General features: G+C 34.5%; 1 protein-coding gene across 1 annotated transcript; it reads right to left on the bottom strand.

The window, feature by feature from the left end:
- Positions 1-753: 753 nt before the first annotated feature.
- Positions 754-23,575, bottom strand: LOC125854223 (histone-lysine N-methyltransferase ASHH2-like). Its single transcript, XM_049533706.1, has 18 exons — positions 23,400-23,575; positions 20,896-22,426; positions 20,550-20,757; positions 19,237-19,403; positions 19,065-19,144; positions 17,236-17,364; positions 17,033-17,149; positions 16,038-16,130; positions 15,398-15,475; positions 11,858-11,914; positions 8,519-9,359; positions 8,383-8,438; positions 7,854-7,933; positions 7,670-7,752; positions 7,491-7,570; positions 6,984-7,063; positions 4,129-4,174; positions 754-2,004 (listed from the first exon to the last, which is right to left on the bottom strand). The coding sequence occupies exons 2-18, from the start codon at positions 22,100-22,102 to the stop codon at positions 1,213-1,215; spliced, it is 4,194 nt and encodes a 1,397-aa protein (XP_049389663.1). The 5' UTR covers positions 22,103-22,426; positions 23,400-23,575; the 3' UTR covers positions 754-1,212.
- Positions 23,576-27,422: the final 3,847 nt, after the last annotated feature.

Genomic DNA, 27,422 nt, shown 5'->3' with positions numbered 1-27,422 from the left:
TAAACGTAACTGTGTTGGTAGCAGTACAGACTAGAAACAACTTGATATGCTGTTTCATGTGGAAGCACAACAAAGGGAACTTCACCTTAACCCCAAATATACGTCAATGATTGTCAAACAATCCTTGCAAGGGGAATGTTTAAGTATGCCACTGCTTTATATTCTCGCATATGCTGATGAACAATGAACTTTATCTGATGTTCGTCGAAGTCCTAATCAACCTTTTGCTCTTCCTTTTCAAAGGACTTGAGCAAATCTTGTTACAGATTCTGTATCTCATTCCTGCATTTTCACCTCAATAATGCAATATAGACCTGAAAGTATCATGAGGATGTTCCAACGATACATTAAAGAACAATCTATAATCAAGTTAAGCCAGCTGCAAGTACAGATCAAAGAAACAACTGCACAAGAGACCTTTTCTGCCCCTTTTCCACCAGCGTAACTCAATAATTTGTTTTACAGGAAGCATTTGAATGTGATGTAACAAAAAGAAAGAACTAAGCTCATATTCTTCTAAAATGCCTCTAGGATCCGTTTTCCAAGGTGAAAAAAAAATACATTTCCATAACAGCAAGACGCCAGTAACCAGAAGGGGAATACAGTTTGGCACAGTGACAACTAGAATGTAGAAACACAAATGTCATTTTTTTCTGACTACTTCCCATTTCAAGAGTAAAAATAAAAAGATAAAAGGAAGGTTTACCTCGTGTGAGGCATAAACAATGATAATTGCCAATGTAGCACGCGTCAAATAAGAATATCTTTTTTTTCTCTTTCTAAACCTTAACAATAGGAGAAAAGAACAAGGAAAAAAGAATTATGGACTCAGACCCCCAAAAGCCGAATAAGTGCTTTACAATTCTGTTGGTGGCAAAGAATTATCAGTACAAAGGAGCACTGGATGAAAACTTGGAAACTCCTGAGGGCTTACCTATGGAAGTTAAAACTAAAAAACTGTCTGTTGTGAATGATTCTGTTGAGAAGTATGCCCCAAATTCTCCATTCTACGGAAATGGAAACTCATAGATTATCTCTGCTTGCTACACCTACACTGCACATACTATTGTTTGAGTTGTTTCCTGTGCACCCTCCAGCCACTTCTTCCCCTATGCCAGGGAGGCCTTTTTGAATTAATACACTTCTGCTGCCAAACATAATTCCTTTACAAGTTATGATAGCCCCTAGCTCGTTCAACATCAAATTGGGTAATTACAGAATCTTGTGGAGGCTTGCCCCAGATAGGAATGGGGGATTATGAGCAGACTGGCCATGTTGTCCAGGATTTTGAGGTGGCTCGCTAAAAAATTCAGCATTATCTGCAGGAGATATAGGATCCCTTCTATCATGGGGATATGTAGGCAAAGGAGGAAAAGGATGAAAAGGTACTCCTGGAGTAACACCCCAAGCATCACATCTTTCTTTTTGAGGTGACCCAAACTGCTGCACTTTGGAAAGTGGAATTCCATAGGAGACTGGCAATCGTGAAATAAACCTCTGCTGCAGATGCCCTGTGACCATTGGATGCGGATACTTCTTGCAACTAGGTTCTTGGAGACTACAATCTGCACTTGAAGAAGCACCACATGAGATCCTAGAGGCCTTCCTGGGGATTGAAAACCCAGGAGGGGCATCATCTATGTCCTGCGTTCGATCATCAGCCGCATTGGTTTCAATTCTTTGATCTACATTTAGTTCTGCCTCTTGATCCCATCGACTCTTACGCTTACGTTTCCTTGCCCCATTGGGTGCCCCATCAACACATGAAGTAGATGAGCCATCAAGGACACCAGCATCTATCGTAGTAGATTCTACCATTAAATAAGAGGTACATTCTTCTGTTTCTGAGGGCTTCACACCACAATGGTCTTGTAATGGTGAACACCTATTGTACCGTGGAGAAGGACGCAAGTCAATCTGGCTGTCATCTCTGTCAATGCAGCTACTTTTTCTGAGAGGTCTACGTATCCACCTATCTCTGAAGTTCCTTGCAATTTGATGAACCTGAGACACCATAAACACAGTAAATCAATTAAACTAATGTCAAAAGAATTAATGCACAAATGGTATTATACATAATACATGAAACCAAGACCTCCGGATCAAGATAGGTGATTTCAAAGACTAGAACCCCCACCCCACACACCATAAAACCAGAAACATCGCATTCCTGTGAACAATCATTTTCATGGTAATAATCAAACTAACAGAACAACAGAAGATCCAAGGAAAAAGTAGAATCAATTGCAATATGCATGATAGGAGGACCTAACACGCTTCACGTATAAATATAGATCAAGCCTGCAGGAAATGAGTCAATAAAACCTCATAGCCCAATCAAAAGCAAGAAGAAAAAACATCAAAGCAAATTGTCTCCAAGTTCTCTAGAAAGTTCCTTCTAGTTTATAAAAAGTCGAGACTCCCTTCCAAGTTAGCTTGACCTCCTTAATCAAGTTCTAGTAACTTTTTTTCTAACTAAGATCAAAAGAGAAATTGTTCATCAACATTGACATGCAAAATCCGGAGCTAGAATCATTTTCTCTAAAACTAGTTCCCTCCTGTTAACCACTCCACTACTTTCTGGGGCGGCTCTGGGAAAAGGTTCCATCCTGAAAAGCCAGAGTTTCCTCTTTCCCTCCATCTAATTCTCATTAAAGCTAATTGTGGAGTATAGTCACTTTCTTCAGCACACAAATTAACCATCAACAAATGCACGTACTTTTTAACATAAACAAGAGGTTTCCAACCATAAAACCGAACTCTAGAGGTTTCAGCTTGTTGGACTGAAGAATATGTCATTGGTAGCCTCAGTTATTTGAGAAAAAATATAAAAACAAAACAAGCTCAACAACACAGGTACAATCTTGTCCAGGATTTAAGGCGTCTAATATGTGCCATCTCCCCTTGAAACAATACGATGAACAGAGAATATAGGCCTCTGCATGCTTCCCCCTGAATGCCACATTAGTAGAGCTTCTTGTAGGCGTGGAGTACTGTCTTAGTTTTGGTCTAACAGATTCTAAAGATTTTAGAAGACAAATAAGACTTGATGAGACATTGGTAATGTGTGCCCTCCCCTTTATATTCACCTCATTTTGATATTAACTTTCTTGGATAGATTATAATTATAATGCCATATTAGGAGTGAAGAAATCAGTCTTTTTACTTTACATACATCATACATCTATAGGTTTCTCCAATCATCACACGAGCACAAAATGGGAAGCATTTCAATTCGCAGTGAAAACCAAGAAAAGTACAGGGAGAGGGGAAATACATACGAATCAATCAAACTGAAATATTTTATGAAGTACAATTAATAGGGAAAAGGGCCTGATATACCCCTCAACTTTGCCATTTAGAGCTGATATGACGAGAATATACCTCTCGTCATGTTGTACAAATGACTCATATATACCCTTTTCCTCCAACGGAAGTGAAAAAAATAATTTTAATTTTTAATTATTATAATCCATATAGGTGGGTATATTTGATCCTCCTCGCACGTTTTTTTTTTTACTTTTTTTTGTTTCAACGACTAATTTAAATTTATTATTTTGACGGTCAAATTTATTTATGTTTCACTAATTTTCTTGTAAAATTTATTATAGATGCCCCAATTTTTTTACAATACAAAACTAAATTACAATATAGCCGAAAAAATAGTTTTAAATTATAATATAGTCACAAAAAAATTTAGTTTTAATTTTTTTTCTTTACACTAAAGAATGAAAGAAAAGAAAAGGAATAAGAAACTCAAATAATGATAATCAAAGAAGTAAAAAAGACAATTTATGTATGAAAAAGATTAAAATATACCTTGAACTTTGCTAGAAGGCTCATATATACTCCTACATGATTTTTTTAAAACTAAAACTCAAAAGTATAAATTTAAAACTAATTTTTTCACTTCCGTTAGATGAAGGGTATACATGAGCTCATTTTGTAACGGTAGGGGTATATGTGAGCCATTTGTACAACGGTAAGGGTATATATGAGCCACTTTCATAACGAGGGATATCAACTCTAAATGGCAAAGTTGAGGGGTATTTCAGGCTTTTTTCCCTAATTAATATACCATTTACAACTTGATGAAATGAAATGGTGCATAAAGCAAGAACAGGTTACCTGTTTGTCTATGTGTTCCGTCAATCCCAAAATTGAGACCCTAAAGCTGCAAGAGAAACAAACATACCTTCAGTATCAATTTTTGAAATCTCAAGTTTTCGCTTGATAAATATGGCCAAAGTTGAGCATTGAATATACTATTTCATCCACTATTCCCACACCCAACAACTATTTCAGTCTATTCCAGCCATTATTCATGCAGCATATTCATGTTTCCATAATTCTTATTTATTATTTTTAAAACTGATTCACTGTTCATCTTAGCAGACCTATCAAAGTAGCTTAGATATTCACCCTTTCAATGCTCTTATATTTTTTTGCAATCGATTCATAGATCATGTGACCTTTCAAAAGTAGCACGTCATAGCTGACCTGTCAAGTTAGTACTTAGTATATGCATGTTTACGGTCAGATTAACCAGCTGTTGGCAATTTTCTGGTCCACACACATCACTGTCACAATCCAGTGACATGTCACTTCAAAACTGAGTTACCAGCCCACAGCTAACTTGTCTAGAATAACAATCTAAGACTTTTTTTTTTTTTAAAAAAAGAACAGAAGTACAAATTCATTCAGATGGAGTTGTTCCCAGAAGATGTGCGAAATATAAGCAGTCTAGATACGAAATCATATATTTGAATGTTTAACTAAAAAATTGCTATTTTTAGTTCTTGGAGGTTGGTGCAACCGCAGATTAAATACCTAAGGCAACTATCACACTGTTTTTTGAAAGCGAATAGCAAACAAGTGACAAGGTTCATGGGACTTGAAGTGAAAAGCTAGCAGTGAAGCGTGCAATTCATGCAACATCAGAAATAACAAGCATATATAACTTTAGCACTTAAATCTAATGATAATTGAAATAACCAATCCAGCATTCAACATATATAATGCCGATATTGTTATATCCTCAATGTTAGGAATCAATTAGCAACTATTTCTCATTAAGATCATATTGCACATCATTATTTGGAGTGCATCGTTTCACCTATGATGTGATAACCCCTGGCAGCGCAACACTTCATCACTTTAAATGTCAAAGCAATGGCTTTTAAAACGCTTCAACTATGAGAGACTTCTTTGTTTTTCTTCTGTTCCAATTCGATGAGGAAACTGGGTGAGATGGAAAGGACATCTTAAGGTTTATAATTGCAAAAAGGAGTGTAACATAAAAAAGGGTGAGACAAGATGCAATTCTAGCCGTTCATCTCCAATTTAAAACTAACAAAAAAATTCAAGTTGCAACTCTTTGAACATTTAGGAATCGTTTGGTAGAGTGTATTAGGAGAAATAGTTCATGTATTATGTATGGTATTATTTAGTACTCCCTCCGTTTCAATTTATATGAGTTAGTTTGACTTGACACGAAATTTAAGAATGAGAGAGACTTTTGAAATTTGTGGTCTAAAATAAGTGATAGAAGTTTGTCAAAAAAAAATAAGTGATAGAAGTTTGTGTGGCAATAAATCATTTCATCTAAGGATAAAATGGTATTATAAAGTTAAATTATTATTAAATATAGTAATGTTGATCTTTTTTGGACTGACTAAAAAAGGAATGTGAGTCATATAAGCTGGGACAGAGGGAGTACTATGTTTGGTAGGAATTTTGGACCTATGTGTATTAGTTATACACCCTATTTGGTATATTATAGGGTGTCACAAGGGAGTACTATGTTCGGTAGGAGTTTTGGACCTATGTATAACTAAATACATATATTAGTTATACACCCTATTTGGTATATTATAGGGTGTCACAAGGGAGTACTATGTTCGGTAGGAGTTTTGGACCTATGTATAACTAAATACATGTATTAGTTATACACCCTATTTGGTATATTATAGGGCGTATAATACCCTTCCATTTGGTGGTATTAGCAATACATAGGATTTAATACCATGGGATTAATATATGTAAAGACAAAAATACCCCTCAAATCCTTTTAATCATTCTGTTTATTTTCTTGGTTTTATGTTATATATTTGTACTAGTAAATTTATTAAAATAAATTAGCTTACAAATTTTATTACATAGAGAGAGTTGTTTGTTGCTAAAATAATCCAATACATATCAACACAATGTTTGAAATGGGAGTTGTTTAACATTTACTAATTGAAAAGGTAAATATATGACCACATGACATTTGGCTTTCTGATTATTTGTATTTTGAACAATTTATAAAATTGCATACATACTAAAAGTACAACTCGCAATTTTTATGAGTAAACATAGATAGTTTATTTGTTTACTATTGTTTACCATCTTTTCACTTTTTAAAAGTAGATGGTCTATTTTTTTAAAATTGAAAATTGACGTTTTGTGAGTGATTAATTTATAAGATGACAATTATTTACCATCAAATAATTCAAGTGAGAAAATACTAAACATGCGACAAAATTGCTCATTTCCTTGCTAGTTAGAAGGCCACAAAAAAAATATTGTCCGGTAGTTATCTACCTTGACCCAATTACATGAAATAGAAAATCACGTAATAATTCAAGGATATAATTGGAAAAGAGCTTTTTGTAGAGTTTTAACCAAACACAAGATTAGGTGGGAAACAATGAACCAAACACTAGATAAAAAAAAATAATCCCTGTGTTATTAATCTTTGTACCAAACAACCCCTTAGAATCTCCCCTCTAGTGATTTCAGTAGTCATCCTGATTTTATCTCTTTTCCTTTTCTAAACTATATAACAGAAGACAATCTATGCATTGTCCAGTTGAGTTTTTGTGCTTTTTGTTCATGCTGTGACTCATATAAGTTATAGTGGAGTTACTTTAGATCCTTAATGAGCAGTAAGTTGAAAAAATTTCCTTCCATGTATGTGAAATGAAAGAGTATATACTAACCTCTCTACTCCTGGTCTAGAGGGACCTCCATTAATGTGCTCATGAGAAAGAATCTCTCTCGCAGCCAGATACTCCAAAACCTGTAGAAAGGAAAACAGTTGACATATTCTGGCCAAAAGCTAGATAAGATCTTAATAGCCACATTGAGTCTACTGAGCATTTCCAAGTGAACACTCTGGCGCCAAAATAGTTTCGTCCATATAAAAAGCTAGAAACAATTTTGTCCTCCCCTTGTAATAAAAATGGGACCTAAGGAAGCTACGGAAACAATGCTCAATTCCATATCCTCAATTGTTAATTGGCTATTCAATGCTTCAGCCATCATATAAGAACTTATGACCACATAAGAGTGACATCAATGAATACATTTTTAAGACACTTCAACTTCTTGCTCAAACCAATTCCATCAATATTAACTAACAAATAAAAAGTTCTCTCCACAGCCTCTCAAATCCTGGTACTGCTAAAAGAGCTAGTTCATCAGTCAGTAAATTCTAAAGTAATTACCTTAAGCAACTTTCTGAGAATTGGGATCTTATTGAATTCCCTTTGAGATCGTTTCATTATGTTGTGTAACATCTGCAAACCTAACAAGCAAGAAACAATCACACTCCAACAGTCAGTAATCTATTCGGGACAAAAACAAAAAGAAGTATTGAAGCGTGCAATAAGCACCACATTACTACCATTCTTGTCTATAATATCCACCAAAACAGTGCGTGACTTTGTCTTCAAAAGCGCATCAAGGATCATTGAAAGATCCCGGTTACTGCATAAAGAAGAAAAATGAAAAATAGATTAACGAACAAAAAGTATCACCAACAAAACATGGCAACTGAAGAGTTTCCAATAGGGAAAGCCATCTATTACCTCTGAATAGCTTCACCATTGCAGTTATCCCCTGAAGCAGCAGTTAAAAGGAGGAGCTTCAAGTAGCACCTAGATGCATCCTGCAGAGAAAAAAGGTTAACGAATTCAAATGTAGAGTGATCTAACATTAATCAAGCGCACATTAACCATAGCATAAGCGACACTGTAAAGAGGACCAATGAAGACCTAGAAATGGAGACATCACTAAAACCTATATCAAGTGCCAAATCATAAGCCATCTTTCACCCCCTCTATGAGCACCCACCAGGCCTCCCTTTCACATTTCTTGTCTATGGTGTTTCATCAATACACAGCAAAGAAGCCACACCAAATGGCAGTGGAAGGATGGACAGAAAGCTGAGGAAATGTGCATTCCACTAAAAAAAAAATGATTACTTTTTCCAAATTCAGTGACCTAAGCACTAGAAACACAACCTGATGAAAAAAACAAAGCAGCCACTACTCCCAATCACCAAGCAAAAGAAAAGAAGGTAATATAGACTACATCCTGTAGCTAGGAACTACTTACCCTGCGTTTGCTTATTCCACCATCATGATCCAGCAACTCATTAAGCTTCTCTTCAACTGCAGATTTAGGCGCAAGAGTTTATTTTAATGATACTTCCAAATCTACAGATTCCAAAAGCTTGATAATAATGATATACCTGCTTCAAACCGACCATTTGCGGAATCATGTGTTGGTTTCTTGAATTTAGGTTGTGGAATTTGCAATTTGTTGTTCACATCAGGTGCAGATGTCATATTCAAAGCACTATTCTTCGACTTCCCCTTTTTAACTGAAGATGATTGACGAGAAGATTTCAACGATTCATCACTGGCATCCCCATTGCCTGATTTCTTCCTCAAAGACTTGCTAAGCATAGCATTTGGAGATGGCAGTGCAGAAGAAATTTTGTCAGCATCCAAGCACTCTCTTTTGACTTCAGATATGGTTTTAGCGGTTATATTTTCCGACTGCAAGGAATTTCCCACAGGTCGTACAGAAGAATGCAACAGGCTTTCTAGTCCCTCCATTGCCTCAGATGATTCCTTCTTCTTCAGAGATAATGAAGGAGATTCATTGTGGAACTTGTTGCTTTGCTCCTTGATCTTCAAGCCAAAATCAGCAACAGAGTTGTCCATGTTGGAATTTTCTTGTTTCATTATATTCTGTGTGTGTGTTTGGGTGGTATTCTCCAGGTTTCCAGTAAAAGGTTCATCCAGTTTATATTTGTTTTTAGGTGTTTCCCCTGGAGTTCTAATTTCTGTGACATCAAATGAACTTCTTGCAGATAGAATTTTGTTTAGTTCATCACCCATGTCACCATCCTCGCAGAAAACAACGGGTTCAGGATAGTCATCATCTGAATCAGCCTGAACTATCACTTCGGCATTCTGCAGATCTCCACCTATATAGCCCAGACAGCGAGGCGAGCCACAGACACATTTTTTCGCTGCAGCCCCGAAGACACGCACATAATTGTAATCAAATGTAACCTCCTCACCCTGAACAAGCAAACCATAAGCACATTAATTGGGAAAATAACAGAAACAAATGAAAAGACATTTACTTAGATTGCAAACTTGTGATAACTCATGATTTGATCCATAAAGGTTATGCAATCAAAAGCCTAGTCAGGAAACAGCTAGCAACTTGTGAAGCAAATGGATTCCAGGAACTAGTAGGAGAAGCATACCTATTTACTTCTTCCTATCACTCTCACTCGTCTCTCACCAGAAACATGAAAAGCAGAGAAGGAGAAAAGGACTCTGCTAAAGTAAAGGGGAAAAAGATAAAGACAGCAGAATACGACAGAATATTCCTAGAGTAGAAAAAGCAAGAGGTTTGATTTGGTTTCACACATTTAACAAATTTAAGGGTGGCAGGTGATGGCTCATACCCAAGCACTTAATTTGTTGCACTATAATGATGTTGGTTAGAAAATTAGATGATAAACAAAGTGAAATGCATATATATCACGGAAATCCTATTGTATCAGGGGAGAGGGGGAGAAGAAAAGGAAAATACTCAAAAGTATATTCCCGAGTCAAAACTACTCAAACTTCCCTTCAAGAATTCAGCAGCTAGTACAAGTGTACTGTTAAAACTACATCATTATTTTATTTTTTTGACAAAGTAAAACTACATCATTATTTATTTGAAGAAGAAGACCTTCCTAGATAACAAGTGACAACAAAACTAAAATTAAAATCCATATGCAGATGATCTATCATAAACTTCAGTGTCATCAATTAAGCAGCTTGAAGAAACAAACTCGACAAGTCAGACTCAGACTACAGCTTCTTTTCCCAGAAATTATCTGTAAAATACTACTCTCCCTCTATCCCATTTTATGTGACACCGTCTGACTTGGAATGGTATTTAAGAATTAAAGGAGAACTTTTGAACCTTGTGGTCTAAAACAATCTTTAGATATTTGTGTGGTTGAAAATCATTTCATCAAGAGTAAAAGGAGTATTTTAAAGTTAAATTGTTTCTAATTTTTTTTTTTTTTATGACAAGGGAAACCCGCAGCCGCTACCCTTTGGGTATGCACAGGGTAAAATCCCCGCTCCTATGCAATAGCTCGCAAACCACATAGGAGAGGAATTGTTTCTAATTATAATAAGGTGACATTCTTTTTGGGACAGACTAAAAAGGAAAAAGTGCCACATAAAATGGGACGGAGGGAGTACTAAAATTAACTTAACTAGATTGTGTACGAAAAGCTCAACCATCACTATTTTCATCATGCTACAATCCTTGTTCAAATGAACGTAGCTAGCTCAGATGCCATTTCCTACAATTTTTTTGATAAGTAGATGCCATTTGCTACAATTTGTCGATAAGTAGATGCCACTTGCTATAATTTTTTTGATTCATAGATGCCACTTGCTACAATTAAGATAAAAAATTAAAGCATTTTTATTGAACCTTGAAACACCAACAAGTAGTTACCAAGAAATACCAATAGTTAAATTTTCTTGTCATTGAACCTATTCAGACTTGGAACTCATTACATAGGAATATATGAATCCTATAAATACTGTAACAGATTGAAGGGCGAGGAAACTTGTTGCAATCCACAACAAACAACAGGATAAACCTCGAAATAAATTATGAATCTTTCAAGTCTTGAATTCTAAAGTTTTACCAGTTAACCCACAGTTTAGAATGGAGTGTTACTCTTATAATTCTCGATAATCATGTATTGAGCACAACTAAGAATAGCTACTACACCCTCTTCAAGAATTCCTAAATAGAGTTTTGACAAGCCCCTCTTCCAATCTGGAATTGGGGTCTGCGTACTACCATGCAGATAAATTCTTAGAAAACTCATACTCTCAGATATATGATTTTTATTTTTATCTGAAACTCATTATCAGTTAAAATAATCATTTTTGTTTGAAACTGATATGTATTAACATAATCTTGATATATTTCAGCATAAAATTCCTTTTTCACAAGAACAAAGTAAGAGGGAATGCAACCCAAACACATCTCTGTATTCAAGGCCTAAAGGCAAGAACAACTAAATGACCCATCTAAAACTAGACCAAGATTCTACCAACAATTCAACCATGAACTACCTTTACATGGCAAATCTTAAACCATAGCAGTGTCTTTTTTGGCAAATCATATTTTTGTAAGAGTAAATTTTCTTCACAAGCAGTATGGCATATATTCATTGGCAAGCTACTAAAATTAGAAGCATATCAAATATCACCAAAGGACTTGCTAAAAGTGATTATGGAATGCTCATTGTAACAAACCAATAACTATCACAAGAACCATAATGCAACTGTCCTCAGCTTAGGTGTTAGAGATCTCAGAACTACTCCTAATGTGTTTGTTGACCATACATATAACTGGAATGTCCATTAAGACGAGAGAAGAATCCATTGTTTTACTTCACTAACTATGAAAAAAGTAAAAACAACAAATATCCCGTAAAAATGTGCAACAGTGATAGCCAAATTACAATCAGAAGGAGGCACTTTACCTTCTTGATATCCCTTAGAGCAAATAGTCCAATGCAAACCTCTCCATTGACCATCCACTGTGTTAGCAAGCGAAAGAAAGTTGAGTCACAACAGTACTCAAAAATATATCAAGTAAGAGAGGGGGGATTGGTATTTCATTCGATTAACAAACCAGTGATTTATAAAAAAAGACGAAACTTACAAACACAAAATTTGATATAATCAATCACAGAGAGTAGATATGCAGGGTTATGCATGGATTACTGCCTGCTGCTATCTTTTGATGCATCTGGAAGGAAAGGAATGGAATTGTAGATGTTTTGATGGGATTTCAACTCCTAAGCACATTCTTAAGTCCAACTGTTTGGTCATTTTATATAGTTGGTTGAACCAGGCACCTTGTAACTACTGTTGAACTTTTTTTGCACTATGTCTGCACTTTAGTTATTTAGTAAGTTCTTGTACAGGAGCAGACACCTTTTGCTGTAATTTTTTTTTTTTTTTTGAGGAAGGTGTAACAATTGTATTTCTATTAAACAAAACTTAGACACCCCAAAGAAAGTGCTAAGTTGAGATCTTTACAAAAACAACCAAAAAGTACAAAAGACCACTATCCAAAAATCTATATTCTTATACATTGTCAATTAAATTAACTAAGTCACCTACTTCCCCATATACTTTGTTTACACCAAAAAGAGAACAGCCTAAGACAATTATCCTAATTTTATGGATAGAACTGCTAATGCCTTCAAAAAATCTGGAATTCCATTCTTTCCACACACTCCACCAGATGCAAGAAGGGATGCTCTTCCACCAATCCTCCTCCCCTCCTCTGTGCCCTACACTCCACCAGCTACTCAGAAGCCCCAGAGTAGAGCTAGGTATTACCCATTTTATCCCCAAAATACAAAAAGAACATATGCCAAAGATTTATAGTTTTCTTGCAGTGTAAAAAGAGGTGTTCATTCCTCTCAACCTCCTGGTCACATAAAAGACATCTTGAACAAATCTGAAAACTTGTAAGTTGACTTCAGTTAGGCATGCTTTGCTAATCACCAACCAAACAAAACAAGACACCTTCATTGGAAGTTTTACTTTCCAAACTTGTTTCCAAGGCCAATTCACCTTAATAGGGCCTCTCTAATTCAGGTTCCAGTAAACTGATTTTACTTTTAAAAAATCCCTTTGTTATTCATTTTCCATCTAAGTCTGTCATGGCAATCGGATGTACCACCAAAAGATCCCAGTAACTGCAACATTCTGTTAAAATTCTCAATTTCCCAATCATTTAGAGCTCTTCTAAAAATCAGATCCCAACCTTGCAGACTCCACCATTGATTGATCATGTTGCAGTAATATTTTTCCTTAAATCTTCTTGATGTCTTCTGATGGGTACTCAAAATTTTCTAATTTCAACGGGCTCCTAGACTACACTCCAAAAATTTAATATGCATCATATGTTAATTATATTAATTAAGTGATGCCCCCAAACTCTTACGGAATTTTCTCTCCCTTAAATTAATACTCCTAGTACATTAAAATAGTTAATGGTGTTCTGTCATCTTAATAAGAATTTTCTGAACTTAAATCATTTTCCTATCGAGCATAGAATGCAGCAGCACACATCGTTCACAGTCTTTAATTTAGTTCACAATTACAAATTAAGCATAGGTCCAGAAATCCCACTGATAATATTTTTCCATTTAGGTCTTGATTCTCACAATTATTTTAATTTGGTTTGAATTTTGTTAAAGAATCAACCAGAGACTACAAATTATGATAGATATCTATTAAAGAAATTATGATAATTTGACTTGAATTTTGTTAAGAATCAACCAAAGACTACAAATTGTGATAGGTATCTATTAAAGAACTTATGATACTTAAAAATTAGATGACTATGTAATGAACAAGTCTATCATTGGGCTATGTTTTCTTTTCTCCTATTGTTCTTTAATTTCCCATCAAGAATTTGCAAAAACTAAATTTGGTTATTTTGAAAGGCAAACAAAAGAAATTAGAGATTTATACATTCATGTAGAAATGAGTTTTGTTAGGCCTCATTTGTTTGCACTTAATGTAGGTCTGAAATGATTCAGACCTAAGCCCATTAAGTGCATTTGTTTTTTCTTAAAAAATATCTCTTAATAGGTCTGAATACATCTGATCGAATCAGATCTGTGAAAGAGTCTTAATACCATTCAGATTTTAAAATTCACGCTCTTAATTTTTTTTCTCACGTTTTTTCTCTCAAACTCATGCTCTTTTTTATTTTCTTCTTCCTCAAATCAATTTCGTTCTACCCCATTTTTTTCAACTATCAATCAGTAAGTTATCAAATTCCATTTGGATATTTTCGAATCCAATTCTCCATCATTTTCTATAATTTTCTCTTCAATAAGTAAATTTTCAAGTTCCGTTTGGGTATTCTCAAATCCAATTCTCCATCTTTATTTTGTATTTTTCTCTTGAAATAGTAAATTATCAAATTTCGTTTGAGTATTCTCGAATCCAATTTTCCATCTTTATCTGTATTTTTAATGCTAGTTTTCAATCGTCAAATTAGGGTTTAAAGAGACCAACAAGATGCCCACAACTTAAGCCTAACAAAGGAAAAATACAGCGTCGAGATTTTTGTGAAAACATAAAGAGAAAGAAGAGCATTGAGATTAGATATTCTACCCTTTAAGAGTTATCTTTGAATTACAAATTCTGAAAACGACTGAAAATTTTGGATATGCATGAGTTATCTTGTGTATTAATTACACTCCATGGATATGATCTTTTTATGTCTATGTGGTTCCAACTTCCAAATAGTGATCTGGAACTTGCGAAGAACTTGGATGTTTTGCTACTATGGTGGTTTAGAATTTGTACGTTTCATTACGGTTACAAAATTCCTACTCTTTTCAAAATACTCCATGGTTAATTATATTTTTATTTAAATTATGTATTTATGATATTTAAAAATAAATAAATTAGGTATATTAAGATGTTGAAAAACAAACGGTCTTAAATGTTCAAATGTAGAGACAACATCCTAATAATTCATATATGCATCAAATTCAGACATCTTAATCATAATGAAAACAAATGAGGCCTTAATGTGTTTTTCTAATTTAAGTAGATCATTAGTTGCCGAGTTTCACACAGCAAAATCCAGAGAGTACCTAATAGAACTCTATTTCTATTACTACAGTTTTACCAAAATAACCTATAATTTTATGTATTTTAGGGCTATTTTAGTCAACCAGCATTGTATTCGTGATTCTATCAAAATATAGATAGATTATGCATCAATTTTTTCCCCGAAGAAAAATGAAAGACGAGCACCATTCGGCTTCATCAAACAATATTAATCTTCGGTATAGACAACATGTCCAATCAAGGCAAAGTATACATAAAATTGGGGCAGCATAAGGCCAATGGAGGGGAAGGAATTTCTGGTTTTCCCACAAAACCTTTTCCTGAAGAACTTGCCATTCATTGTGAAGCTGAAAAGAACATGAAAGCAAATTTTTGGACCAAGTGTTAATGAGTGAAGTAGAAAGTACAATCACCTTTTCTGTGCAGCAATTAGGATCACAGCTATGGTTAATGAAACGTCCCAAATTCCCTTTAGCACATGCATCTATAACCTGACATATGAGGCATGAAAGGACATTACAAAGGTGAGAGAGAACAGATAGATTTAAATGCCACAATTATGGGCCTTTAAAATCTACACTAGCCACTGGAAAGTGATAGATAGATAAAATCAATTCATACAAAGAAAAGTTCACAAAATATAAATGACTGAATAACAGGATATGTATCCAAGATAATTCATAACAACAACAACTACTTACCTAATGTAATCCTACAAAGTGGGGTTTGGGGTGGGGAGGGTAGAGTGTATGCAGACCTTACTCCTACCTTGGAGGTAGAGAGGTTGTTTCCGATAGATCCTCAATTCAAGGAAAAAACAGTGCAAAGCAGTATGGGAAAAGAAATAACGGAAGTAAAGAAGACACGGCAATATACCATCGAAAACATGACAAATCATTCTGAACAGTAATTACAACAAAATAATATGACAATAGAAATACAAGAAACAACAGGTAGTAACCGAACCCAAAGGACAAGAAACTACATGAGTAATTCCCAACTTCATCTGACCAAAAAAAAAAAGAAAGAACGAAACAAGGCAAACATTAATACCTCACTGCCATTAAGTGTCATGAAATAGAAATGCTTATGACCCTTTAGGGCATACTCCTTTTGTCTTGCATCATACGCATGCAAGTCCAACACCTAGAAAAGTTACACTTACAGCCTGTTATTTATCAAAAATGCAATGGGAAACTATGCTTAATTATACAGATGCAAGCAACTTATAGATATTTTAAAAAAATTATCAAATTGCTACCCCATCAAATAATAGACAGATGTTAGCCACAAAGTGAATTTGAAACAAACTCTAGATCAGGTCGCGAGTACTCTTTGAATTCTAGCTTTTTCTAGTACTATGTTATAAATCAATTCTGCCTATGAAATTCACAACCTATTAGCTTTGTATCTCTACCACCAAGACCGGATAAAGGTGTGGTTGGATGACTTCCAACTTAAAATAAGGCAAGTTATGATGAATGCCCACAATAATGAATGTGTCCAGATGCCTAGTCATAGGAGTGCACGCTACAACAATACCATGGTGCAGTATAAAATGCGCATAGAGTTCCATTGCACTGTCTGGGTGAGAGGGAGTACGAGCAAATGGTCTCCACATCATGGACAAGTGAGGTAAGAAGTCAATTCGACCACATTGACACTTGGATGTGGTATAAGACATCAAAAGGCTTTTCACATTTCCGTGGCATGATGAAGTAAGAGGGTAAACTAACATTGGAAGATACTCTAAAGATGACGAGACAATATTGTGTATCTACAATAGACTAAGAGAACAGGTAAAAGGTTAGAGAGATTGACAAAACAAGTTATAAATAGTAGTGTTGGTAGGTTAAAAGAATAGGACAGGGAGAAAATCATAGCAAAACCAAGATTTAAGGATAAAAGTACAGAGAAGAGAATTTGATGGCATCAAAGCCATCATGGATTATGGAACATTCTTCAATACATCAAGGACTTGGAGGCTTAGAGGAAGCATGGGGAGAAGACTTAAAAGACTGTTAAATATTGTGGAATACTGAACTCACCTCCCCAACATATTCAATAAGAAACTGCCCTTTGGAGACATCCTCAAGCAGCTGCAGGCCATAACCCTTCTTTCCACATTTGAAGCACTTCAATTTAGCATAGTTACGTTTCTGGAACTGCAAGCAAACATAAATGGAGGGTTACACAACCTGCATAATAGAAGCAATATACAATATACTGAGTGTCTTGCAAGTTTAAGTACCTGCTGATTCGAACAACGTTCTCCACATGGACAAGTCCCTCGAATACACTCAACGTTGAGCATCCGATTCAGGCATCCATCTCCACATCCCATTCGGCGGTCTGAAGGCTTGCAATGGCAGACCATGATCTAATAGAGAAGGATAACAGGGAAATATATAGAAGATAGAGAAGGAAGCAAATCAGATTTTATTACTTTGAACATCTGACATCATAAGTTGATTCAATGAATAAGTGAACATATACATAGATTTGTCTGTATGCAAGGAAACGGAGATACAGATGTTAGAAGCTACAGATTCCTTGTAAGGTGTACACATGTGTTAAACCTCAAAAGCAAGACCAACTATGCAATGGTGTGCACCATATACTTTTGATTCATGTTAAAAAGGGTCATGAAAGGCATATAAAATGTCAACCAAGTATTTAGACACTGTATTGACAACTGAAAAATCTTACTTTCCATCTGTCTTAGCAAACAAATGACATGGTGCTGCTGAAATCACTAAAGAATCTTTCAAACCCTAAAAACTTCTCTACAAACTTGAACTCGTTAAAACAATGCTCAGCAATCCTGCTTCTGTGCTACTAGATAGTTTTTAAAATGCAAAGAAGCCACAACCGCTGGTGAAAGAGTACAAAACACCTTTTTGATGGAAGTCCAACCCAGAAAAGTGTGTTGCTAAGAAGAAATTAACTCAGGGATCGTTGGCCTTTTCTTTTGGGAGCCTAAACCCTTCCATCAATCAAGTTGCTTTTTCATAGAAACTAATTATTACTCTTATCTATTTTTCATGCTGGATTTTAGCCTTAAACTTAATGATAGTCAATTACTGATGATAGAGAAATATGCCTTTTGATGACATAATTGAATGGACACCTAGAAGTGTCAGTCTCCCTTGTCAACATGCAATATTCTTAAAGTGAACTAGTTCATACAAGTAATGTCTACAGACAATACAATCTAGTAAACATTGTGGCACCTACTAACCATGACACATCATAGAGTATATGAACAATTGACCTCACAATAACAAAGATCCATCGTTTAAAGACCAGGTAGTTATTTAAGGGAACCATATACCACACGGACAATATTCTTTCAAATTATGTACCTAAAATATCTCTACCAGCCAAAAGTATGCTTAAAGCCCAAAATAAGACAACATCAAGGAAAAACAGATAGAAATTGTGTGAAGGAGCACATAATAGACTAGGTAGAGAAGAGCTTAAGTAGATTACAGTTACATTTGACCAAATACTTTTCAAGAAGACTTTGACAATGCCAAAAGAAAAGATTGATAGAATTATGTAATGTAGAAAGAAACATTTGATAGCTAATCTGAAGGAATAGACATTCCAAAGGCAAGAAAATTCCAGAATCCAGAGCGAACAGAAATTATGAGTCAAGCAAGTTAACAATAAGTAATACACATAACTATATGTTTTCAAAAACACAATCCCCAACAATTATTTTTATTGCAGCATAAAACTATCTTGCCACACCTGGAGAAAAGGGAAATGTTTGTTATTTGTGAAATGGAAACCAGCAGTGACAATGATGCAACTGTCTAAGCATGAAGCAACTCTATTGAATATAAAATTTCTTTTTAAGGAAAGCTTCCCACAGAGAAAATTGATAGGTTAATCATTTGAGAATAATAGGGTAAATCAAGCTTTATATTTACCCTTTCCTGATGAATTTTAAGATTTAGAGACCAGTCAAGTCTAAGAACACTGCAACATGGGGCTTTATTTTCCTATTATTTTTTATTCAAGTTATAGATCCAGATGTATGAGACAATAGTGCAAACTGGATAAAGCATTCACCTCATCAATAGTTTGACTTTTGCGGCTACGATGCAGGAATGAGTTTCTCTTAATCAGAGTCCAAGATGATTGAAGGGAAACTGTAATGCAGACATGTAAGGAAGACAGGCAAATTAGCACAATCTACTGAAAGTCAACATCACCGCTATTCATTACTACAATCATTAAATACCAGGAGCCTTCTTCTGTCCTGATCGATTTGAATTTAAGCGTGTACGGAGGACATCTTCCTCACCAGAGGCATCTGATATTTCCAGCTCAGCATTAATTTCTGAATTTGATTTTTCTTGTGCAATCGAGCAATCAGCCAAGTCTCTATCCAAATTATCCTTACAAGTCCTTTAATGTTACATGAGATAAATAAGCAACAAACTCTTGGAAACAAACAAACAGTACAACATTTTCTCAACCGCAATAGTCTGCAGATCCATTAGTAAACCTCAAATATTTCAAGCTTCAAATACTATAAGAAACTTACAGTAAGAACAGATTAGTTGCAAAAGACCATCAGATTCCAGAAAAAACACAGTAACTTGTACACCTGATACCTATCTACTATGTATTCATGTTTTTTTTTTTGAGAATTCTACTATGTATTTGTGTTAATATGTCAACTTCAGTTTGCAGAAAACAATCTATGCGCATTAAAATTTATATACTTTTTTCTGCAAGCAATAGGCTAATAATCAAGCATATAAGAGTTAAAATCTTAAAAGACAAGTATTAATGTTTGTCCGTAAAGTTTGTTATTGAATATAACCCTTTCTTTTTCTTTTATTTTATTTTTTATTTTTTATTATTATTATTAATTGTAAATGGTGTCCGGGCTAGCTTACATGCACCTTAACCAATCAACCGGGTAGCCTGTCCAACCACAAGCACAGGTTGCCAGGGTAATGCCCATCAAGGCTAGAGCAAATGGGCTCATATCAAATTTTTTTACCTGGTATACAAACTTAGGATCTCCAAGTCAGAGTGCAACTCTTTCTTTTACAAAGTTCAAGAGGAGTCTGCCCTAATAGATAAGTGGTTAGATACATATACCTCATTGAAAAGGGTCATTTTTTCTAATTGGATTAGGTAGGAGAGGAAGCAAGTAGTTAGTTTTTCACTCACATACAGAATCACCATAGCATATAAGCATCAAAGATCTGCATATTGGTTGTGCTAAACAGAATCTGCTGATTAAACTACCAACAGATTAAAACTTACAAGAATCACTTCCTCAGCTTCTTTATTTTTTTCTAGTAATAAGTGAAGGGTCAAAGATCCGTTTATTAGCTTTCTAACTTAAGCAACACCACATTCCAGGATGCAAGTGTGAGCTAGTACAATTCAGCAACAAAAAATTGCTTCATTAGTTTACAAAGTAAGGGGAAACCAAAATCTTCTTACAGGAATAAACTTCAAAGAAGCATGGCAGACAGCTAATTGGAAGAGCAGAACATAAGCGCATTCATGATTAGAGGATGAGCAACCACATACCATTTGCAGTTTGTTTCTTCAATTTTATCAGCAAGTACAGAGGCTATACGCCTCCATTTCTGGCAATCATCACACTGCACCCAAGCATTTCTTGGCTGTAAATAAGGCTGACTCACCTCACTCCGCATAATGTCCAAGTCTGAGATGCCTCCACTTAAGGTTTCATTTCTGGATCCAACTTCTCCAAACCCGTATGGTGCTTCGTTTTCTAAGACATTAATTTGATATGGTCATTTAATACTACACTGCTTGAGGGTCAGTCAAACATTGAACTCATAAAAATGAATATTTCCATGGTTTTTCTTTTGGGGCAAGGGGGAGCAGAAGCCTATTCAACTAATCATACCTGTTCCTGGGTGGTGTTTCACCTCACTTAAACTCTTGACCTGGTCATTCTCATGTCTCACTTCAAGCTTATTATCTTGCTTTTCTTTGTTTCCCTTCTTTTTAGAAGCATTTTCTCTACTTTTGGAGAACTTCTGATTCGGGACCTGTGACCTGCCTTTGCCAGATAAATTTGATCTTTCACTTTTGGTAATATTTTGTCCATCATGACAGGATACCACTTTTTCAGCAAACTCAGTTTCTGGTGACTCGGTGCCAAAGCTACAACAAACATTACCCTCTATGCCACTTCCAAACTTTGAAGCAGCACAGGAGATATTGAGCTCTGGCACTACTGAACAAGGTAACAGTTCCCCTGAAATAATCTCAGTGCTAGATATGTTGCCTGAGCCAATTCTACCTATTCTTAGAGCAGAAGTATCAGCATAACAAGAGCCCCCTTGTACTTTTTCTCCTTGCATAAGTGGACCAAATATTTGGGAATTGCTCATACTATCTGAACTAAGCAGATCTTTTGAACCAGAACTGGCAAACTTTGGGAGCCTATCTTTTTTCCTTCCTTTCTTGCTCCTGTCATACACACGCAAACTCAGAACATCTACAGGAGCAACAGATGGCCTAGACGGGATTAAATCATTCAACTCTTCTGGGTCTCCCTCAATAATTTGAGTATCCGGAACCAGGTTGATAACTTCTGAGTCGGGCGAAGTTCCAGAATCTGAGCACCTGTTATCAATTGATGTTCCCTCCTGAGAAGGTGAGTCATGATGAAAGTCCAAAAACTTGTCCACTGGTTCTTGACTGATGTTCTTTCCAGATAGGCATAATTCAGATACAGAAACATACACATTATCCAAATTTCCATTGCAACTGGAGAACTGCAGACTGGGCAACCCTGCCTCCAACCGATCATCAAAATTTCTGGCAACATTTGGCAATTCTTTGAATTCTTTTCCAGTAGTACACTGTTTGTCCATGTGATCATCAATAAGAGGAACAACATCCATCAGGCAACGTGAACCAAATTTAACTTTCAAGGAGATAGGGCCGGTAGGAATGGAGCTTTTTCCTTTTGATCTCTGCGAGTTTTGACCAGTGTGATTTTTGCCCTGCCTCCCATTTCCCTTACCCTTCTTTGTTGTTTTTGATTTTTTGTGCTCACTTTGAGCTATCTCGAGCACACCGTTATGTTCAACAGCTTGCACCATATTTCCCAGCAAATGCCAAATAGAATAACGAACTTGCTTACTGCAATAGCTTCTTCTCTTTCTTGTAATTTGCAAGAACTTGAAATCTATAGATGTTTTCTTAACTGTTTTTTCCTGCCACTTCTTGCTGGTATTGTAGCTTGATTATGGTCAACTTAGTGCTGTATCCAGTCCTCCACCCAGGGGTAAAACACTTACTACCAGGAAATTTACTTTCCAGAGCATCAAACTTTATACTAGTTTTTTTGACTTTATCATTCTTCTTTTGTAAACAATCCTTGGTTATGCCGATCAAGTCAAAAGCAGCAGCACTGATGTCTGTTCCTGAAACATCACATACAACCATTCCCTGAGACACATAATCGTTTTTTATCTTACAGAGATCAGGTTTCTGAAAAGATTAAAATAAATTTTCAGTGGTGCAATCGGGATCCATGACAAATGAACTTAGATGATTGCACGAGCATATCAACAGTTTTACCAAGCAACACTCGGAGGAAGTAGAGAACTCAACAATCATCTGTCCTTACACCCCCCACACGCACAAAAAAAAATAAAATGGTGGCATGTAAAGACCGCAGTAATATGTGAGTGAAAATAGCAGTTAAGTAATCAAATAGGCCTTTACAAGCTTTGAGAAACCACACACATGAAAAGGCACTAATGCTCACCCGATCAAAGATAGTAAGTTGCAGACCAATCTTTTCAACTTGCAAGTGGCATCAACATGTTAAGCATAACCCAAAATTCTCTTATCTACAACAAATTAAGAGAAACAACAAAAAGCCCAACTCTCTCAACACACCCAACTCTTTCTACAACAATTATAGTCAACCTTATAAAAAAAACACAAGCCATATATATCCACATACTTCCAGAAAGTTAACCAATTCAACAGTTCATAACCCCAAAAATTAGGATAAAAAGAAAAACACCAAATTGCAAAATTAAACCGCATAAGAATAAAACAAAAAAACGATAAACCCAACAAAGAATAGATTATCTCTAACTACATTGAGCTCAATATGTCGTATGTGCGTGTGTGAAGGCAGAAATAAAAAACGTCCCTTTTGCACTTACACCCACAAAAATCCAAAAACGCCAACAAAGGAAAACCCTAAGCAGCTAACGATTCACCAACCCATCAAAACACTAAATTCAAAGCAGCAACACCAATGCCGATACATACACACATACATATTAACCACCCATCATTGACACCCAAAAAAAATTCAAAAAATCAGAAAAAAAAAGTTCAACTCAAAACCAGAGATCATACACGAAGAAGATGACTAACCCGTTGAGAAAAAAAAATCAACTGAGAAAGAGGTTGAAGAATGGTCAATATCAAATTCAATGAATTTTAGAGAGAAATTAATATTGTTTTTTCGTTTTTCTGGGTCGGTGTGGAAAGAGAAAGTAAAGGATCGCTTCGCGGTGTCTCCAAACGGTTTTTATGGAAAAGGGAAAAGGGATCCGCCCGGACCAAATCCTAATATCTATTTATTGTGAATTGTATGATACATCAACTCTTTTGAGGTCAACTATCTTGAATTGTAGTGTTATTTTTATCTTATATTGAGGGTGGATAATAATTTTAAAATAACTAATTTCGGGATAATATTAAATTGGCATCTAATCTAATAGTAATAATTAACTAATCTTTGTTTTTTATTTAAAAATTAAATTCTTGTAGTTTATTTTTTTCTAATTAATAACAATGATTTTCGAGTTCACTTTCGTTCACCCCAATAATTATAGGGAAAATTGTATATAATGACAAACTAATAATTCAAATTAAATGGTATAACCACACTTTGATTTAATTGTGTCCTGTAGCAAACTGTTTGCTAGCGTCTTTCTCCCTCAAACTCTCGCTCGCCACTCTCCTCTCTCGCTCACTCCCTCTGTGTTCTCCTCTCTCGCTTTATACACAGAAGTGTATAAATTGCATTTCTGTTTGTATAAAGCGAGAGAAAATTGTATATACACATGCAAATACATATATATTCGTCCTAAACACTTATAATTATACAATAAAAATATTCCCCTGCCCAGTTTTATGTTTGTATAATGAAATTATACAATTCTGAAGAGGAGCCAACGAATTATACAATTGCTCTTTTTGTATATATGTATAGCGAAATAGACAGCTTTTAATTGTATATGTATAGCGAATTATACATATATATGTTTGCTATGGAGCGCAATTATGCAAACTTTGTTATAGCATACAAATATGATTTTTTTGTTTGCTATATGTGAAAGTTACTCATAATTATATCAACTAACTAGTCAAGTGTATGTGATTTGCATGTGTGTATCACATAAATTAATAATAATAATTTTAAGTATGTTTTTCTGTAAAATAAAAAGTCATATCCCTCTTGATTGTCCCTCTGCAAATTTGATTATAACAATTATTTATCTTGTAAGTACATGCATATACTTTATGATAATACTCTTGAATCGGAGCATAAAAAGAGTGATGATATCCATTTTGCACTTAAAAGAATGTCTAGATTTCAAAATATATGCTTATTCTTTATTTGGTGAATTTATTCGAGAGAATTTTCAAAGTGATCTCTGTGTTGATAATGTGAGTCGTTTTTTGAGTTGTTATTATTTTTATCATGTGGTTCACATTGATCATAATGTGGAAATTGAGTTTAAAAGTGTGAACATTGTTGATAAAGTTTAATTGAATAATAAATTCCTTGTTAAATTGTATATACTTGATAAAAGTGATGATACAAAATTTAAAGAGTGCATGACTTGTGGCTTGCTTGAGGGTGTTAATTGTTTAAATGTTAGCAAGCTAATTCTCAAAATATTTGTTGAAAGTTCATATTGTATTTTGAAAGTTCTCTAAAAATGAAGAACGTACTTTACATGAGAAAGGCACTATTGAGAGTAGTGGTAAATTGATAGGTGCTAGTTTTTGTTAGCTTCTTTATGTACTCTAATTTTACTTTTGGGGATATACTTTGGGTAAAAAATGTGAGTGCATCTGGAAAAAATATAAACATAATCCATTTGAAACATTTTCGAATATCTATTATACGTATAAATGTGATAATTCTTGTTTTGATAAATTTACTAACCTTCTTAATTTGTTTGTGAAACAACATCAATAGAGGATCCACAAAGAGGTAAGATACTTGGAGTAAATTTTACGGCTACAAAAAGGTTTGAGGTGGCATTGTCTACTAAAACTAAGAATAATTTGCTTGAATGACTTGTGCTTATTTTTGAATCTTCTAAAGGCCACAAAGGTAAATTTATATATCTTTGACCTTTATATTAGAAACTTTATTATGATTAGTAAAAGTTCTTCAAATTTTTTACTATTTGATTCATGTTTAAGATGCTAAGTGAGAAATTTAAGAGAATTGTAAGTGTGTTTGATCTTGGAAATGCATTCTTGCATTTAAGGATTGTGAGTAATATAGTTAGTTTTCTTGATTTTGTGGTTAAGAGGAGTATAATCAAATTGTGAATCAAGAAACTATTTGATACAAATTGTCGAAGTAGCTAGTTTTGACTAAAAAGTTCTATTATTTAGAATTATTGAATTTTGTGACCTATTCAAAAATTGTGGTATACTTTTGTGTCAAGTTTTTGGTATTATGCTTGAAAAGTTGATGCTCATGTGATTTCGTGATTTTTGATTCTATCATAAAAGTTGCATTTTTTGGAGTGGTATGTAACTTTTTTGGAAGTTTATTTTGGGTTGGGTACTAATTCTCTTCTAAAATTTGCAAGGTTTGAATTTGAGGTCAAATTCTTTTCAAGATGAAAAAAATTATGCAAGTTGAGAAAGTGTTCATTTGCCAGAAGAATTTTCACTTGTTATCAAGAGCTTAGAGTATTTCAAAAGAGTATAGAACCAAGAACCATAACAAAAAAAAAATTAACATTATGTTTTAGGATCCTTTTGATAGTATGGTGTACACGTAATTAAATGCATTTATGTTTTTTCTCATCTTAGTTAACCTTAATAGTATAAATAAATAGAATAGAATACAGATGATTTGGACATACAACATTTTTAGGTGAATACTCTTGGTAAGTTTTGTGGATTGTATCCCTTTATCTCTATATTAGATCTCTCTTGAATATCTCTTAGTGATTATGTGAGTTCAATGTTCCTCTCCCTCGAATTTAATCTTATAGTTGTTTGTTCAAATTAGATAATCATAAATTTTTATTTGTTGATTTCTAATTTACTTTAATTATGAGATTGTTCTTTCTTTCTTCTCTATCTCCCCTCAATTCTTAATTATCTCTTGAACCTTCTATTTTGTATATCATTTTGACATTAGCCCTTTTGCTCCTGGGTAACTATTTCTTTAAGAATATGAACCACCTCTTTCAAGTGCGAATGGAGTTTGGTGGCAAACCATGAAACCATGCTATAATTTCACCAGTGACGAAATACTTAAAATGACAAATTATGCATAATGTTACTCCATAAGATTTACTTATCATTTTTTTAGCCAAATTTATTAAAATTACCTAAAATAGTCATTTGACCCTATTTTTCCCAAAATAAAATGGTTGTGTTGTGTCTTTTTCTTCCTTCTTCTTCGCCTTCTTCTTCTGTTGTTGCTTCCTCTTTCATCTTCATTTTGAATATTGTGTATGTGGAAGGCTTAATTTTGAATGCTTCAGTTTCAACATAACATTTGCATAATACTTACAAAAAAGCATTTGCATATATAATTTTCTCAATATGGTTGGAAGGTATATATATGCAAATGTTGAGCAGAAGGACAAACTAATGGGCTAACTTGCTAATTAACATCTCTTATGGGTGGATTCTGCCCAAATCCCAATAGTGATTTTCAACAAGTCCATTCCTCATTTATTAACAAGTTCTATTTTTAGCCCTTACCTATATGAATAAGTACTTATGATCCATTTGAGTATAGAAACTATTCACTTTTTTTGTATATTTTTTCCTTATATTTCATATTTGGAAAACTTCTAACATGTTTTACAACTCACTTCTGACTGTTGAAATTATTTTTTATTCTCAAAATTTATTCAGAAGTTTTGACTTTTATAAAAATAACCCCCTTTTTAATATCAGCCACCAATCATGAAGGAATTGCGATTTTCTCATTTCATGATGGTTCATTTCTCTCAAGTTCTTTCTGGACATTTTAATCAGTAATTTGCATGTGGCAAACTCCTCAATTTTTAATGAGACTTACTAAGTGATGCTAATCAAATTTTGAGTTGTTCTCATTTCTTCTTCTTTTTCTCGTGGAAGAAATTTTTAAAAATTTCTACTCCTCTTTGATATTTTTTAAGT

The sequence above is a fragment of the Solanum stenotomum genome, chromosome 2, assembly GCF_019186545.1.
Source record: "Solanum stenotomum isolate F172 chromosome 2, ASM1918654v1, whole genome shotgun sequence".
NCBI lineage: Eukaryota > Viridiplantae > Streptophyta > Magnoliopsida > Solanales > Solanaceae > Solanum > Solanum stenotomum.
Note: the sequence above shows the minus strand (reverse complement) of the source record. Positions and strands in the feature narration are given on the sequence as shown.

Excerpts from the sequence above, each read along its gene's own strand:
- LOC125854223 (XM_049533706.1), bottom strand. The coding sequence starts at position 22,102 with ATGGTGCAAGCTGTTGAACATAACGGTGTGCTCGAGATAGCTCAAAGT. Across the intron at positions 17,150-17,235 it reads AACGTTGTTCGAATCAGCAG|TTCCAGAAACGTAACTATGC; the intron begins GTACTTAAACTT and ends GTTTGCTTGCAG. Across the intron at positions 9,360-11,857 it reads CTCTAAGGGATATCAAGAAG|GGTGAGGAGGTTACATTTGA; the intron begins GTAAAGTGCCTC and ends TTGCTTGTTCAG.